At 42.8% G+C, this 17,392-nt stretch overlaps 1 protein-coding gene across 1 annotated transcript in view; it reads left to right on the top strand.

The window, feature by feature from the left end:
• The window catches only part of PIEZO2 (piezo type mechanosensitive ion channel component 2), a 1,150,823-nt gene that overhangs the window by 493,434 nt on the left and 639,997 nt on the right, over positions 1–17,392 (top strand). Inside the window, exon 5 of the mRNA XM_086964934.1 lies at positions 16,020–16,182. Within this exon, the coding sequence (XP_086821060.1) occupies positions 16,020–16,182 (163 nt within the window). The remainder of the gene's footprint in view (positions 1–16,019; positions 16,183–17,392) is intronic.

A 17,392-nucleotide genomic window follows, 5' to 3' on the forward strand; every position in this document is an offset into this window, starting at 1 on the left:
AACCTCTGGCATTTGATGTCCCAGATTCATGTTAATAGTGTATGCACTCAAGGCCAGAAGGCAATACCATTTTTACAGTGTATATGTGACTGAGGAATGACCCGTAGGACTCAAGTCCTAGTGAGACCAGAAATCCAAAGGTTCAAAAAGCAAACAAATATAGGCAGGTACATTAAGTAGTTAGAATTTTTTACTAGTACATCTTGGGATGATATTGCAAATTCTAATCTTGTGGCATGGTGCATTGAATTAGAATGAAAGGAAATAATTTGGTGCCACTAAACTATGGAGTAAACTGTCAGTTCAGATTTACAACCTGATCAGCTGCTGGATTTCCGGACTGTGATTAAAATATTCCTTTTCCAGTTCTATTTATTTGTGTAAAATATAAATACCTTAATAAATTGTACAACATTTCATGAAGTAATCAAATTAGAAACATTTTCGAAAATTTGAAATCTACAAATATTAGACTTATTTCTATATCTTGTATTCCTGCCAGACTTCCTGTGGATTCAAAATATCCCCACTAACATTAATGGAAATCTACACACTGTAGATCTCTATGCATACTTCTTTTCCTCTGCAGTTGATCCTCAATATTCCACTTTGATGGACAATTTGAAGAAATTAGTAAAGATGGCTCGTGTATTCATACTAATAATCATACTTTGTTTCATACTAATAATCATACTTTGTATTTATCACTATGCATTTTGGGGTTGTCTCCTTTCTTTTCTCATCCTGGAACACACTTTCTCCCTTCTTTATTTGAAAGAGGTTTAGATGTGAATCGAGGATGTGAATAGCCATGGATGTCTTATAATAACCACAAAGATCTGAGTTTGTGAGTGCTCCAAATATGTTGAATGGTGACCTCCACCAAGATTACTTTTCTCTTGCCTAAGCTCAGATACTAAAGAACATGTGCCATGCTACCCTATTTCTTCCATTCATAATCTCCATCTGTACGTTTAAATATTTATAGATGAAATGGCATTGAACAAACTAGGGTTGCTTGGGGCCTGATTCACAAAGGTAAAGTCACACAGTTTAGTAATTTTACTACTGTTTTGGTATTCACAAACTATGAGTTTAATTTTACTAGTAGTAATTTTACAACTGCGGATGGTCTGCACTCATAGCAGAGACTCCGCACATAAAAAGATAGGCCAATCCTAACTTTTCATGTGCTGAGTTCTCCAATCAAATTACTATTAGTAAAATTAAACTTGTAGTTGGTGAACACAAAAAAAATAGTAAACTTATTAAAGTGTGTAAGTTTACTTCTGCAAATCAGGCCCTTAGTTTTTATACTGAAACCATCATGTCTAATGCAGAGTACCTGAATTCATACATGGGTATTTTCCGAGTTGGCAAGGAAACAAATTGAAATCCTGGCACTGAAATACTAGGATTTTTAAGCACTCTTTCCTGCTTACAATTGATCTGAAATCCTGATTGTGGCAGGGTTATTAATGTAAGGGGACAACTCAATTGACTTTGTAGTATAAACATACTTACATTTTATTTTTTGTGTTGAATAGTACGGGAGTGTCCTGGTAATATCAGCTTACAAATATATACTCTTTTTAGTGAAATTTTCCTGCTGCACGTTTGTGGAGTCAAACTTGCCAATACTTAAGCATTAAACAGATGTCTGCAGATCACACTCTTTTTCCTTTTCTTGAAGCAAATCTTTCCAAATCGAAGGAATTAATTAGCTTGGCATGCTAAACTTGTAGGGCAAATTTACAAAGACTTCACACAATGTACTGCAGGAAGCAATGTTGATGAGTTGTGCTGCATGAAAGAAAGAGTACAGAACAGCACCACTAATATTAGGATAGTTACATAGGATTTGTGCTGAAAAGATATCCTTCCAGTACAAAATATTATACTTTGACATAGTTTAACACTATTACAACTTTTATGTGTGCTAAACAGTACAGCACACATGCAAAGTTAGAAAAGCTTTGAGAAAAGAAAATGTATCTCTAACGTTATGCCTGCCTTGTGGAGGTGTAAATTGTAAAATGTTGGCACAAATATCTGCCTACCAGTGCTAGTAGATAGAGATTTGAGAGGCTGGTTGTATTGTAATGCCTATGTACAACCCATGGTACGCCCCAGTGAAATTAAGCTGTACAAACCAGAACGTTGTGTTACATTGGTGTTACTGTGGGATGACCCTGAAAAGTAAATCTCCAAATCAGCCCTTTGCACTGGTTTGCACTGTTTTTGTAGTGCAAACCCAGTGTAAAGTGTTTTCCCCCACAGAGTTACTCTAAGAAACAAAAACAGGCAAATATTATGGTAGGGATATTACAAAGACATCAGAGGGCAAAGGTGGCAACTTATGTCACTCACACTGCAAAGAAAGCGTGGCTCTGATCAAACCCATTAGTGATCGTTTATCCACACACAAAGCTTTTAGTATGGATCAAAGATTTTTAATTATGTAAACTCTGAATATTATTAACATACTTTTGCAAGACCCTCACAGAATTTTAGCAAATTTTAGCAATAAATGACCTTGTAATGCAGTATCCTTAATGTATAATAATCGAGAGTGTTAGGCAGTTTCAAACTTTTGGGAGGAGAATGTTATTTATTTAGATATTTATTATTTTATGTGGGTTTTATACATCATGGGCATTACCGAAAGGTGTCTGCGTCCTTTACAATGCAAATATAGTGTTACATAGGTAAATAGATTGCACTGTCATCAATAATGAGTGAAAGAAAGAAAACAGGTACAAGACTAGGAAGTTGCCAAATAATATTGAAGTATAGAGTTAAGTTTCAGGGCATGGAGGATGTTGTTTTTTTTCTTTATCCCATATTGATATTTCAACCTAGTTCACAATGCTCAGATGTTACACAGGTGAGTCATTCTTGAAAACTATGACAGTTGTATTTTTCCAATCAGACACCTGTAATTCTTTGAAAACTCCATTAAAGTCTGAAAAATGTGTTAACATAAGAGTAAACATATGGGGTCAAATTGTTGACTGTTTCATGCAGCTGTGTATGAAACAGGGCTGTCATACATTGTACATCATGTTCTGATATAGAAAACCATCTGCCGACTTGTTTCAATGTGGTGAATGTCTGCAACTGAAAGAAGACCTGTATTCCTACATTCACATTCATAAAATGCCTTTTCTTTTATTACAATTGAATTAAATCCGGCATGATGTGAGGAGCATTGTAGAGGTGGGGTGGGGAAAGGATTCAGCAGTCCTCTCAACTGCTGTATGCTCTCTTCAGTATCTGAGTTCTCATTCACAAATTGGATGATGTCCCTCGTGAACAGCTTCTTCTTTGCAAAAAGATGTCATCCACTTTGAGGAGTCTTTGCTTTTGCGACTTGCAGGATCTGTGAGCTTAAAACTGTTTAATACATTTGTCCCTTACAGTGCAGCTTTAGATATCAAATAGAACAACGAATATGCCATCCAGAAATATCTCTAAATTGATAACTTTCTTTTTATCAGCGTACTACATGTAATTCTCTACTCATTTACAAGAAACATTCCACTTCAAGGCACATGCTTAGTCAGTTAATGTATTTACAAATGATATGCAAAGTAGTTAATGTGATTAGAGTGGTCATTCCATTCATGCAGTTTTTTAAAATTCCAAAAGCAATTATATATCTGCCATATATCCTTTTCGAGTTATTCTATTTTTTATATTTGTAAATTGATTTTTTTCTCATTGAATAAAAAAATTATGCATCTTATTACATGGAAAAACTAATTTAAAATGGTTGCAAAAAATTGCTTATAAACCCACGACAGATAGCTAACTAATGAATGATTGCTTATTATTAAAACGTAAAGCATAGATCAATAAAAAGGAGTGATCTGAATAAGAACTGAATTGAGGACAGTGACAATGTGCTGTTCCAGCCCACCTGTGTACAATCCAAGTGCATATCATAGCCCTCGCGGAACATTTCTGTTTTTCACTGCCCATCTTTGTGTTAAATATGTTCCTTCAATTTGAATAGGCGCATCAAAAACTGCTACCAGGGAAACGCTTGTGTGGGTACCACAACCCAATTAGTCAAACATGTCCACTAGTAGTATTCATCCCTCTAGTCAGAGCACTGCCAACATCTTTAGGAAGGAGATGCTTCACTCCTATGTGGAGAGCTGTGCATGGTCTGACATATTTTTTAATAATTTGTAGGAAAATATATATCCTATCACTCCTAAAAGGTGGGGATGCTCTTCCAAACTTATTCCATGGAATGACATGTAAGCACATTTAAAGCTCTCACTCTGACAACATCTAACTCCCTTAGATTTCCAGTGTGGGTAACACAGTGCAAAACCTTGTTACAACAGGCAAAAATCGAAATATATTTAAATATATTTAATCCATAAAATAGCTATTTATGGATTACATATATTTTAATTACATGGCTTTAAGTAAACACAAAGTCATATGGCTGAGATACCCGCCACCCCCTCTCAACACGATCCCCAAAAGAAGGGAAACCGGAAACAGTTCTTCAAAGTTTTTGGATGTGGGAGGGAGTGACCCTCCCGCGGCCGTATTTATTAAAACAAAAAATTAAACATTAAACGTTTCATATTATGTACAATTTCATTATCACATTTGCGATGTTTGGCTAATCTTAACATATTCTCTAATACAGAGGTTCTCCTAGCCGAACTAGCATCCTACAGAAACATTCTCTATAAACACTGAAATTGTACATCCTAACGTTTAAGGGCCAACGGCAAGGTCATAACCGGTGTCAAGATCCCTAACCAGACTTACCCCTCCCACTTGGGAAGGGCGACAGTACAGAGGCTTACCTCAAGTGCAACTACTAACAATTTCCCTTGACTTGTCGGGGGCACTTAAGACTCGACGCCATTTAAAGGTCGTTCGAATACTTGTGTGTGGTATCTAGAAGGTATCGTGGACCTCCCCCCACCCCACACAACTTACCGCATCTGCCGTCGCAGATGACCCTGGCCCCGGGAAATTCCTCAGGAGGGGGCTGTAACCCCTCCTACACAGGAAGGGGCCTTGACCGCCTTTCCTTAACTTCCGGCGACCCGCCCTTAGACGGGACCGCCTCCCCATTGAGGGGCCAATGGCCACCTCCCCCGAGCGCTCCCATCCGTGTTGGGTGACGCCCACTCATAGGGATCTACCAATTAGTGCTCACCGATCATGACCTTACCGCCTACCAAAAAATAAATACGACAATTCGAACTTATGAAAACATTGGTCGCTACGACCGAAAGAGCATGCTCAAAAAGCAACACTACATCAAGTCCTTTAATCGTAACAACCTAAATGATATTCACCATACTTTATTATGAAAAACAACAAAACTGATACTTTCACAACCTGTAAACGAAAAAGGAAGAACATACTTAGAAAATCCACTTTATTGCACAACAACTTGCTGTCCTCAGGGGCTGGTGGGTGGGTCAAAATTGGCTCTTTGTTCTGTCCCGAGCTCACGTGTAGCGAGGAGGTGCAGCTTCGGAGCACAAGAACAAGAGGACGTCTTCCGGCCTTGCGTCTCCTTTTATCCGTCTTCAGGGCGGGCGTAAACCCGCCCCTGCCCGTCCCGAGGGCGTGGCTGGCTGCGTCAGTGTCTAGGCCAGCCCACTCTAGGGCGGGAACAGGCGCGCCCCGGCTACGCCGCTTCGGGCATACCAGCCGAGACGCGCCTCCCGCCCAAAAATGGCTTCCCGGGGGGATCGAGGCACTCCGCCATACGTTCGGGGGGACCGAGTGGTCGCCCCTTTCCATATGGCTGAGATACCCGCCACCCCCTCTCAACACGATCCCCAAAAGAAGGGAAACCGGAAACAGTTCTTCAAAGTTTTTGGATGTGGGAGGGAGTGACCCTCCCGCGGCCGTATTTATTAAAACAAAAAATTAAACATTAAACGTTTCATATTATGTACAATTTCATTATCACATTTGCGATGTTTGGCTAATCTTAACATATTCTCTAATACAGAGGTTCTCCTAGCCGAACTAGCATCCTACAGAAACATTCTCTATAAACACTGAAATTGTACATCCTAACGTTTAAGGGCCAACGGCAAGGTCATAACCGGTGTCAAGATCCCTAACCAGACTTACCCCTCCCACTTGGGAAGGGCGACAGTACAGAGGCTTACCTCAAGTGCAACTACTAACAATTTCCCTTGACTTGTCGGGGGCACTTAAGACTCGACGCCATTTAAAGGTCGTTCGAATACTTGTGTGTGGTATCTAGAAGGTATCGTGGACCTCCCCCAACCCCACACAACTTACCGCATCTGCCGTCGCAGATGACCCTGGCCCCGGGAAATTCCTCAGGAGGGGGCTGTAACCCCTCCTACACAGGAAGGGGCCTTGACCGCCTTTCCTTAACTTCCGGCGACCCGCCCTTAGACGGGACCGCCTCCCCATTGAGGGGCCAATGGCCACCTCCCCCGAGCGCTCCCATCCGTGTTGGGTGACGCCCACTCATAGGGATCTACCAATTAGTGCTCACCGATCATGACCTTACCGCCACAGGTCCGGATAGTTGACCGGCTATCCGGACCCCCCACCAAACTCCTACCTAAAGGTCATGTTTTAACGATTTTAACCAAGCTAAGAAGTCACCTATGAGTAACTCATTGCCCACCCTCGACAAATGCACACCATCCCGCAAATACATACTGTCATCATTAATACAACTATGCGAGATCGAATGTAATGTCTTGGAACGGAACAACCGACTCACTTTGTTATTCAATTTTTTAACGGAATGATTCAAAGCAGGGATCGAGATAGCCCCCCGCCACACTTTTCGTGGGATCATATGAGACCACGCAATTGTACACCCCGGAACTCTCCTTGCTAACCAACTTACCGTGGAAAGCATAGCCTCCAGGAGAAGTCGTCTACCGGTGGTGACTAGATCATTGCCCCCCAAATGTACTATGACTATGGACGGCGGTGACCTCATCCGCTCTAACAAACCCTCAAAAAATGCCTGAAACTGGTCAATACAGAGACCGCCCCTTCCGTAGAAGGACACTCTGTACCCGTATTCCCCAGGTACGTGAATCATATCACCTGCTTTGAATACGTCTGCGGCCCGTCTCACGTATGAGTGGCCTACAACCCACACCTCCTTTCTCTCAGCCGGTGATGTGTGACCGCTGGCCTGGTGTTGGGTCAACTGCACAGTCCGCCCTGCCGCGTAGGCTTGCTGAACTGAAAACAAACAGAAGACAAGAAGCGTGAGTACATGATTACAGCTTCACAACATGTGCAATCGCACATACCTCTTATAACAATTGGAGGACCAACGCCCCACCCGTTTCACTTGTTCTACATTGAGACCCCTGGCTGTAGCTTCTGTGGCAGCCCCTATACGAAAGGAATGGGTCCCAAATTCACCCGGGTCCAAGCCCGCTGCGGCAATGGCCATTGCAAGCACCCGCTGAAACTGAAACCTCGTCAGCGGGGTGGCGTCTACATGCCTCAACAATGTCCCCCCCCATGATGCCACCCTTCGTGCTAGGTAATCTTCTAAGCACTGAACCGGACACATGGATGACTCGGGGATCCTGCGAATGATCGTGCAGTCCCCCTCCCATCTTGGTCAGTCTTGGACCTGAGAAAGGAGACAATCATCGCATCACCCCTGATCTGAACCTGCTCCCTGCACAAGCCCCCCGTCACATCCCGTTTGTTCCTTGCAACTAGCTCACTAACTCTCATAGCCCCGTGAAATGCCAGCATAAATGCAGTCCGGAACAAACAGGTCTCGAACGGGGACGAGCATGTGTTAGGGAGTGTGGTCAGCAACTGGGACAACCTGTCTAGACCTATCGGTCGTCTTACGTCTACTCTGCGACCCTCCAGACGTTGCCACCCTCGCAGCGCTTTCTGTACCGTAAAAGACGCTGTCGGGTCCAGGATGCCATGGGCCCTGGCAACAAAGGAAATGGCGGCACGATGCCTTTGGGCCGTGGCCACCGATTTCCCAGCCCTACGTAAGGACATCAGGAAAAGTACTACCAACTCCTCCTGCCCCCAAAGTCCCCCTCTCTCTGCCCCCAAAAAGGCTAAATAGGCCTGGAACGCCCCTTCATATGCCTTCCTTGTCCTGGGTGCTAGACTCTCTCCCACGAGGTGACGAAGTTCGGGGCACCGAGAGACCAGAGAGCTTCGGGGAAGGGTGCCGGCTCCGGGTCCGCTGAAGGAAGGAAGCCCGAGAAAGCCTGCATGTGAAAACGAGACAGTGCATCAGCGGCCTGATTCATCACCCCAGGGACATGTTTTGCTCTGAATACCACGTTCAGTTGCATACACAGTAAGACAATTTCTTTGAGCAGCCTCAAAATCAATTTACAACGGGCTGCCTGACTATTGATGCATTCTACCACGGTCATATTGTCGGACCAGAACACAACAGAATGATCTCTGAACCCTTCTGGCCAGGTTCTCAGGGCCACCAGAATGGGAAATAATTCGAGGAAAGCGATGTTACTTGTCAGCCCCTTCTCGTGCCACCATAGGGGCCACTTCTGTGCCGACCATTTTGTGCCGAAGATGGCGCCAAAACCTACGCTTCCTGCTGAATCTGTCCATAGCCCAAGCTCATCGGAGGACATGACTGGCTTGTTCCAGACAACTCGGCCATTGAAGTCCGCCAAGAATGCTAACCAAATCCGCATGTCCTGGCGGACCTCAGTCGATAACCTTGTGCGATGATGACCCTCCTTCAGGCCAACCATCGCTTGGGCAATTGAGCGGGAAAAGGGGCGAGCCATTGGTATCACTCTCAAGGCAAAGTTCAATTTTCCCACTAACTGTTGCAACTGATGCAGTGTAACCTTGGATGCAGTTAAACATACTTGGAGGGCTGCCCTAAATTTCGACACTTTGCTAGCTGGTAAACGGAAGCACCCCTCCCTTGAGTCCAACTCGATCCCCAGAAACTCGAGGCAAGTCGTGGGACCCATAGTTTTACCCGGTGCCAACGGCACGCCGAGATGACCCATTAACACACAGAATTTGTCTAAAGCCTGGGCACATTCGGGACTACCGGCGGGGCCAAGGAACAGAAAGTCGTCAAGGTAATGCATTACATTTCGGAAACCCGCTGTCTCAGTGAACACCCACTGCAGGAAAGTACTGAATTGCTCAAAGTAAGCACATGAAATAGAGCAACCCATTGGCATACACCTATCCATGTAAAATGATCCCTGGAACCCGAATCCCAAAAGACGCTGATCGTCTGGGTGTACCGGGAGCAACCGGAACGCTGACTCGATATCAGATTTCGCCATCAACGTCCCGTGCCCCAGGCGATTCAAGATGGCTACTGCCTCATCAAAAGATGCGTATCGCACCGAACAAACTTCTGGATCAATTGCGTCGTTCACCGAAAGACCTCGTGGAGCAGACAGATTATGGATCAAACGGAACTCACCCGGGTCCTTCTTGGGGACCACCCCTAACGGAGAACAAACGAAACCTGGTACCGGAGGTTCACTAAACGGGCCGGCGACCCGTCCCCGGCTAACCTCTTTCTGAATTTTTTCCTGCACTACCGATGTATGTTGTAAAACGGAAAGTTGATTTTTGCACGTCCCTACACCCTGAAAGTCCCCTACCGGGATGCGGAAACCATGTGTAAAACCGTTCCGTAGCACCCCGGCAGAAGTACGATCCGGGTATTCGCTGAGCCAGGGAATCATTGCCAAGGTATCAATCGGGGTTGGTAAAGGCGCCCCTCGGCCTAGCTTAGACCTGTTTGGCGCCCCCCTTACCCCCATTCTCACCCGTTCTGGCTCTGCACGATGACTCAGGATGGGACGACCCACACGTACTACACTCATGTTTGAACTTACACGATCCCGGAGGCCTGGTACATTTCCCCTTGTTGAAATTAAAACAGAAACCCTTTTTCCCTGTATTGCCTGCGGGCCTTGACTGGTCGTCGGTGCTCGTACTTGGTCGAAAGGGCGTCCCCACATTCTGGCGGGAGTAATCAACAACATTGCTCCCGACCAATGGCATTCTTAACATTCCTGATTCTTTCATTTTGTCCCAAGTTAACGAATCGTAACAATCCCAAGTCAAACTCTTGTTATGTTCCTTTTCCTTTCTGAACAGATTGTCATAACAAAACCAATGGTTACCTTGATACGTTGTCGAGTAACCCATAATTCGTGATTGGTAAACGGGAAACTCAGGGAGCAACTCGGGCCTACGTTCCCCCAAAATCGATGTGAAAATACCCCATGCATTGCCCCAGTTGCCAATGTTCTCATTAACCTTAAAGGCGGCCATTTTTGCGCGCCAAACACTCGGATGCATCAAGTCCTTCTGACTTTTCACATGCTCCACATCATAATGATCAACAAGCAGGGAAAAAATATTCACGTACTCTCCCGCCCAGATCTTTTCTTTTATAGCTAACGGCACATGTTGTCCCAATCTCTCTCTACGAGAGGGTGCTGACTCGTCCTTTGCAATCGGCAATGGCCGCTTACCTGCACCGGACGCAGCTTCTGCCGCTTGCGGCTTGTCTATCCCCGCCACTCTAGCTGCCTCTTTCTTCTCACGAAGCCCTTTTATCAGCGCCTGTGCCTCGGCAGCCGTGGCGCCATCACCACTATCCCCCAACCACGCTGCTAGCTGTGCTGCCAGCTCGGGGGGCATGTCTTCCTTGGATGTCGGGGAGACGACCCCCGGGATTGGATTCCCCTCTATCGGTACTGGGGTCGGCGCCTCGAGAGGGGCAGAGGGAGCCGGGACGTCCCCACCGGCTGGAACCTTTCTCGGCCTCTTAGGTCTCCCTCCAGCCGGCGAAGGGCCCGAACCCTCCTCCCCATCTCGCTCCGCCAACCGTTTCTTTATGTCGGACATATCTTTAAAGAGTGCCCGAACCATCTGGTCAGTCGTCATTCTCTTTTCGCCTTTCCTGGGCATCTTCTTCGACGAAGTATCTGGAAGACAAAGAAAAAGATCAAAACGCTCAAAATTGGCTCTTTGTTCTGTCCCGAGCTCACGTGTAGCGAGGAGGTGCAGCTTCGGAGCACAAGAACAAGAGGACGTCTTCCGGCCTTGCGTCTCCTTTTATCCGTCTTCAGGGCGGGCGTAAACCCGCCCCTGCCCGTCCCGAGGGCGTGGCTGGCTGCGTCAGTGTCTAGGCCAGCCCACTCTAGGGCGGGAACAGGCGCGCCCCGGCTACGCCGCTTCGGGCATACCAGCCGAGACGCGCCTCCCGCCCAAAAATGGCTTCCCGGGGGGATCGAGGCACTCCGCCATACGTTCGGGGGGACCGAGTGGTCGCCCCTTTCCATAAACATTATGTTAAAACAGGGTTCTGTCAATCCTTTAATGTACAAGGAACAGAGAAGACTTCAACACTTGGCAAAGCATGCTATTATATTCATCATTATTGATAGTAATAAGTAATTACTTTGATTAGTTGCTTTATGATTTTCTGAAATATAAAGAGAATTAACTGGGTCACATAAAGTTTCCTATTGCACATGCATGGAATAACTGAAATGTGTTTTATTTAATATGAATAAATAGGCTGTCCTTGCTGGTGTTAGTTATTTTATGTTAATTATATATTTTAAACAAAGGTGTTAATGTTATTGTTTGGCATTTTAAAAGCTTCTGTTAAAAGTCTATGAAAAATAAAATATTTGATCTATTCCCAAAATGGAAATTGAAAACAATAACACACCTCTTGCATTGTACTTCTTTCAGTAGTAACCAAAACATATATACAAGAAAGCAGAAATCAAGATTTGCAAAACCGTAACTTTTTACTTTATTAAGAGGATTATGATGAAAGCCTGACAGCCTCTGTCACAGCCTTTCTTAGTTCCCCACACTGACAGCACTGTGAATTAATAAATCTATTAGTGCACCAAAGGGATATAATTCAATTCAGTTTCCTATTTTTGTTCCATTCCTAAAACCATACTTGCAGGGAAAATGACACAAATGTTTGTAAGGAAATGAGTACAATTAATGTAAAAAAAACATTTGAGAAGTAAGCAATCTGGTGACAGTAAGCACAAATTATAGCACAAAAAGGAAATCTCTCTAACTGTGCTGGGCCTTACAATGGCGAATCAGGGAGAGCAAAGTGTCTGAGTCGTCTTTCAGTATCCTACTCCTTTCAAATCATTCCTCTGGTTTTCATGGTCAATTTGACTTTAAATTGAGCAGACTCATTATTTGTGTAGGTTTTTGTCGGATGAGCCATTGTATCATTGCGTGGAACTTTGGCCATGTCCTGTGTGTGCTATGCACCCAGAGGTACTGCATGCAAGGCTTTCTGTAGTAGTCCTACCCCCTTGATATACCTCCATAAAAAATGGTTGTCCAGAGAATTTTGTTTTTGGTTTGTGTTTTTGTTTCATTAGAGGAGTAAGTTAGCTTCGCTACACATTGCTAATCAGAACCAAATTGGAAATCTAAGGATGTTAGATGTTGTCAGAGTGAGAGCTTTAAATGTGCTTACTTGTCATTCTATGGAATAAATTTGTAAGAGCATCCTCACCTTTTAGAAGTGATAGGGTGAAACGAACTGGTAAAGAAGATTTACCTACCAATTATTTAAAAATATGTCAAACCATGCGCACTTCTCCACATAGGAGTGGTGCATCTCCTTCCTAAAAATGTTGACAGTGCTTTGACTCGAGGAATGAATACTACTAGTGGACAGGTTTTATTACAAATGTCTACAAGTGAAACAGTTCATCTTGCCTTCATCAAATAGTCGACACCTATACCTGCGCAACTTGATAAATTCTGGTCATCAACATCAAACAAGATGAACTTGCCGATGTTAACTCACCAAACCAGTGCTGGTGCTACAGTGAACACTCAATTTCCAAATATTCTAAGTGGAATAATTTTCAATGAGTAGTTGGTGCCTGCAGGGATATATTCAAAATGTGTAGGCCATAATATTCAAGAAGTAAACCTCAAATTAGAGGAAGCTGACCTTCATGTTGTGCCACATGTTGAGTGGGCTGTTTGAAATATTCCAATCAAGTTATTGTACTGTCAAATGACACAGATGTTACTGTTTTGCTACTTAGATTTGTTGTAATGTTTGTTAATCAATGATTGTCAGAGTTATGGATACGTTATGGAACGGGCCAGAAAAGACACTTAATCCCACTTCATATTCTGTAAAAGAAACCTGACACAGAGATGCCGAGTGTTCTATTCAATGTAAGCAGAAGGGTTTTGTCCTACGGGGCCAGGCTGGACACTCAATTCATGAAAAAAGACAGCGTCTGGTCTCGGATTTAGGTGCTGTTATTTAATTTTCAGCAGCTGAGCTTATACTTGAATTATAAGGCTCATGTTTGTATTACCATATTTACATCATTGAAATTTTTTCAATTTGTTAGAAAACGAGGTTTCAACATCACCTTTACACAAGTGAACTTAATGTTCAAACATACAAGACACATTGTCTAAACCATAAAACATTTGTTGCCTGCTGCAACTCAATATATGCACGTTACATTACAATCATATGTACTAACACAAAGAAAATGAATTCATCGGTACACCAGAAAGTATAAGCAATAATCCTATATGTCTATTTCTTTTGTATATTCAGGATTATAAACCACCCTAGGCATTGTTCCAAGAGTTAATGCGTTATTAAGTCTGCCTTTGGTGGAGTGAGATAAAGGAATGACTCCTTTGGAAAAGCCGACGCGTTTCCAAACCCGGTATGTGTTTACACGGGTTTTTCTTCAGGGCAACCTGGGTACCTTGTGTTTAAGAAAAACAAAAAATAGACTTCTTTTAGTTCCTATCCTTCCTCTATGTATTATTATGCAGCTTCTCGCCATGCGGAACATGCAATTACCTTTATGTTCCTGCGTGGTGCAGTCAAATTTGGTTGATTGGAATGTTAATTTGAACCTGTTGTCGAGAAAGAGAACATTGTTGTATTGTATTTTAAAATTGGAACGAAGGGCATGTTGTCTGTACCCGATTTTGGGCTAAGACTTACTTGTGGCATGTGTTTTCTAGCGTTTGAGGCTTAGCTTGGCTCCATTGCGGTGTTATTTCATTGTATTATCCCAACTGTTGGAAAGAGAACTGGATTTAGATATGTTGTGGTTCGAAAATTATGGAAGGTTGAAATTAGTGAATAGGAAGCTGGCTTACTTGTAAGAGCGTTGTCTGCGAGTGCGGTGCTTCTCTTCTATTTACTCGCTACCGCGGGGCTCCGCTCTGTTCTATTCAAGGCACATATTCTTTCAGGTGATGACACTATGAGCAAAATTAGAACAACGCTTGGAGCTTTAACTGTCGAACCTGTGAAGTTTCTAAAAGGATCTACTGAGACAGAAGAAGAATGTGACTTTAACGACATAGAAAAATACCTTGTGCATGTGTTCAAAATGAGTTCTGACTGTCAAACCTTTGACGATTTTCTATACAGTGAGTTCAAGAGATCAGTCCTGCTTAGTGACCTTCCACCAACATCATGTTCTGTGCATGGAGACATTAAAGGAGCGTTCTACCAGATCAGACAATGTGTAAATGTTTTGGATCACACATATGTAGGGAAAGATCTGTGTAAATTTAGTTAGGAAGATATTTATGAGGTGCTAAAACCTATGAAATTTCTAAAGCCTCTACTCACAGAACTTACATGTACATGTACTTGCAAAACCTGTGCTACAAAAAGATGTCCCTGTCGATATGCTCTTCTCAAATGTTCAACATTCTGCAAATGTACCATGAGTAATTGCTGAAACAAATAAATAAAGTGAATCTGAACTATGAAAATGTGTCTAAACCAGGAGTCCTAAGCATTATTTTGTTTTCATATTCAGATCATAAACATTGTTTGATGTATACATAACAGGATTAAAAACCATTATTATTTGTTTCACTTCTAGATATATCTCTTCTTCCTCTATTAGAGCCACCATTTTGGAAATTAGTTAAAGGGTTGCTTGGAGGTTACTTGACCCCCATAACCCATATTTTGACACCAAAATGAAGTAAATAGGTCTCATGGTTTCTGAAATATTACATCATAACTGCAACACATCCGCAATTTTTTTAAATTTCATCCAGAAAAGTTTGGCCCAGATCAGTGATGTTTACCCAAGCTAAATTACTTCTTTAATGATCCAAAAACACCAATTAAGAATGAAAATCTCTGGACAACTATTTTTTATGGAGATATATCAGGGAGCAATTATAGTCCATGCTGTGTGTTGAGCACATGGATACGGCTCCAAACCATGCCCTTGTTACACTATGTGCATTTATATATTAAACACATGTTTTACCCTTGCCTTGTGTCAGTGATGCATTATTATTTTCTTCACACAGAGCATGGCCTAAGGTTATACTCTTATGCAGTTCATAGAGCCATGTCCTTTGTGACCTATTCGCAGAGAAATGCTGGAAAAATTGTTACATACCCCTTCCCTAATTAGTGCATACAGGCCATTTATGGGTTGCCCTTTGCAAAACATCCTCTATGAAACTTTAGTTGAAAAGACATTATGGTTGTAATGCAAAACTCCAAAATATGAGCACCTCTAAAATTCACTGATTATGGTGAGCTATGGAGCCATAACTTCTTCCCTAATGTGATGTCTGTGAAGCTATCCTTCTTTCTGCCTCATCAAATTTCTTCATGAATATTTTCAAAAACAAGTCAGATTAATTTAACATAAGCATTTGTTAAGGTGAGAACTCAGAATACAGAACTGTTAACTGAAAGTACAGTTACTTAACTCATTACCCTAGACTCTACCTTCGACCCATGGACTTGAGGTGTTACCCACGTCACCATAAAGTGTACTTTGAATGCATAACATCTCATTGATAATCCACTTATTCCCATTACACAGTGAAATAATGTGATGTAACATTTGACGCTACTGCACAACAAGTCTTTAGAATGGAACACATTGCGCATCACATTTGCATTAACGTTAGCACACTATTTTTTGTCTTTTCAGCATGAAGGGTGTAGATGCTGGCAATGGACTCCGGATGTTTGTACCAGACATTGGGATGTTCATTGCTAGTCTGGCCACCTGGCTCGTCTGCAGAAACCTCGTTCAGAAGCCACTCACAGAAGAAGCAGCACAGTATAACTCTCAGTTTGAGAACGAAGAGATGGTATGTACTTGTACATGAGTGTATAACGAAGAATGTGTTACTTTGAACCGCTTTATAGCATACACATATATGGCACTTTGAACCACTGAATAGCATACACATATATTTAAAAATCACTCTGAACTACCTTGTAAGACTAACAGCTTTTTAATGAAAATAATTACATCTTTTCGAGTACCATGAAATAGGGAAAGCAGATTCTGATACAACAAAGGAGACAGGACCCGCTCAATGTAATTTGGTGGTGGTTTTAATGATTGTATTGCATGAAGTACATGTCACCACTGGTCATTGTTAAGTGAACAGTATGTGGTTATAAGCTTATGGTTTAAGAAATGTGCGAAACAATCACAAAGGGCCACATGAAGCAAAAGACCGAGCACTCAGGGGTGGCAGTAAAGAAGCGTGAACATTAGTTACCTGTAAACAATAGGGCAGTGTGAGGAAAAAACAATGTAATGTTGTCTGACAATCATTAAACACCTGGGGCCATATTTATCAAAGAGTTGCGTTGCTTTTGCACCAAACAGCAGGGTGCAAAATCAAAGAATCCCTTAAGATGCGAGGCCTACTTGCATGGACCTAATTGATTGGTTAATCCAGAGCAATGCAACGCAGCACAAATCTCTGTATTGCATTACTCTGCCCCAGGACGGCTTTCCATGAGTGGTTTTTAGGTGTTCCCATGCAAAACCAATGGATTTTGATGCATTCCCAGATTTACCATAAGTTGTAGACCTGAAAATGTGCCAAAGCTAGTACACTTCCCCAGGTGAGGCGTACAAGGAGCAATATGTTTATTTCTCTCTTATTTTCTCTGCAGCACACATAGAAGGGGGAAAATGCCTCAGGAGATTGTTTTGTGCAGGAAGGTGTCCTCCCTGCACAAAAACAATCCTGCTAACAATGAAGGCTGCCTTGCACCATGGTGCAAGAGTGTCTGTATTGGTGCTATGTAGCACATTGTGTGCCAGCACTGGGAAAAGGCAGGAATGCACTGTACAATGTTAAGTATGGCCCATTCTTGCCCTTTACCTATCACACAGCGCAGCAAGGTGACTTGCTGTGCTACCTGCGTGATACAATGATAAATATACCCCCTGGTTTTCACCTTTAGTAGACTAAAGTGCTGATCCTCACTTGGAGGAAAGAAGGATTTGTTTTGACCTCAGTACAACTACTGTTTCAGCGTGGATCGGAAATACAAATT

Source organism: Lissotriton vulgaris, chromosome 4_1 (genome assembly GCF_964263255.1).
Source record: "Lissotriton vulgaris chromosome 4_1, aLisVul1.2, whole genome shotgun sequence".
In the NCBI taxonomy this organism is placed as follows: Eukaryota; Metazoa; Chordata; class Amphibia; order Caudata; family Salamandridae; genus Lissotriton; species Lissotriton vulgaris.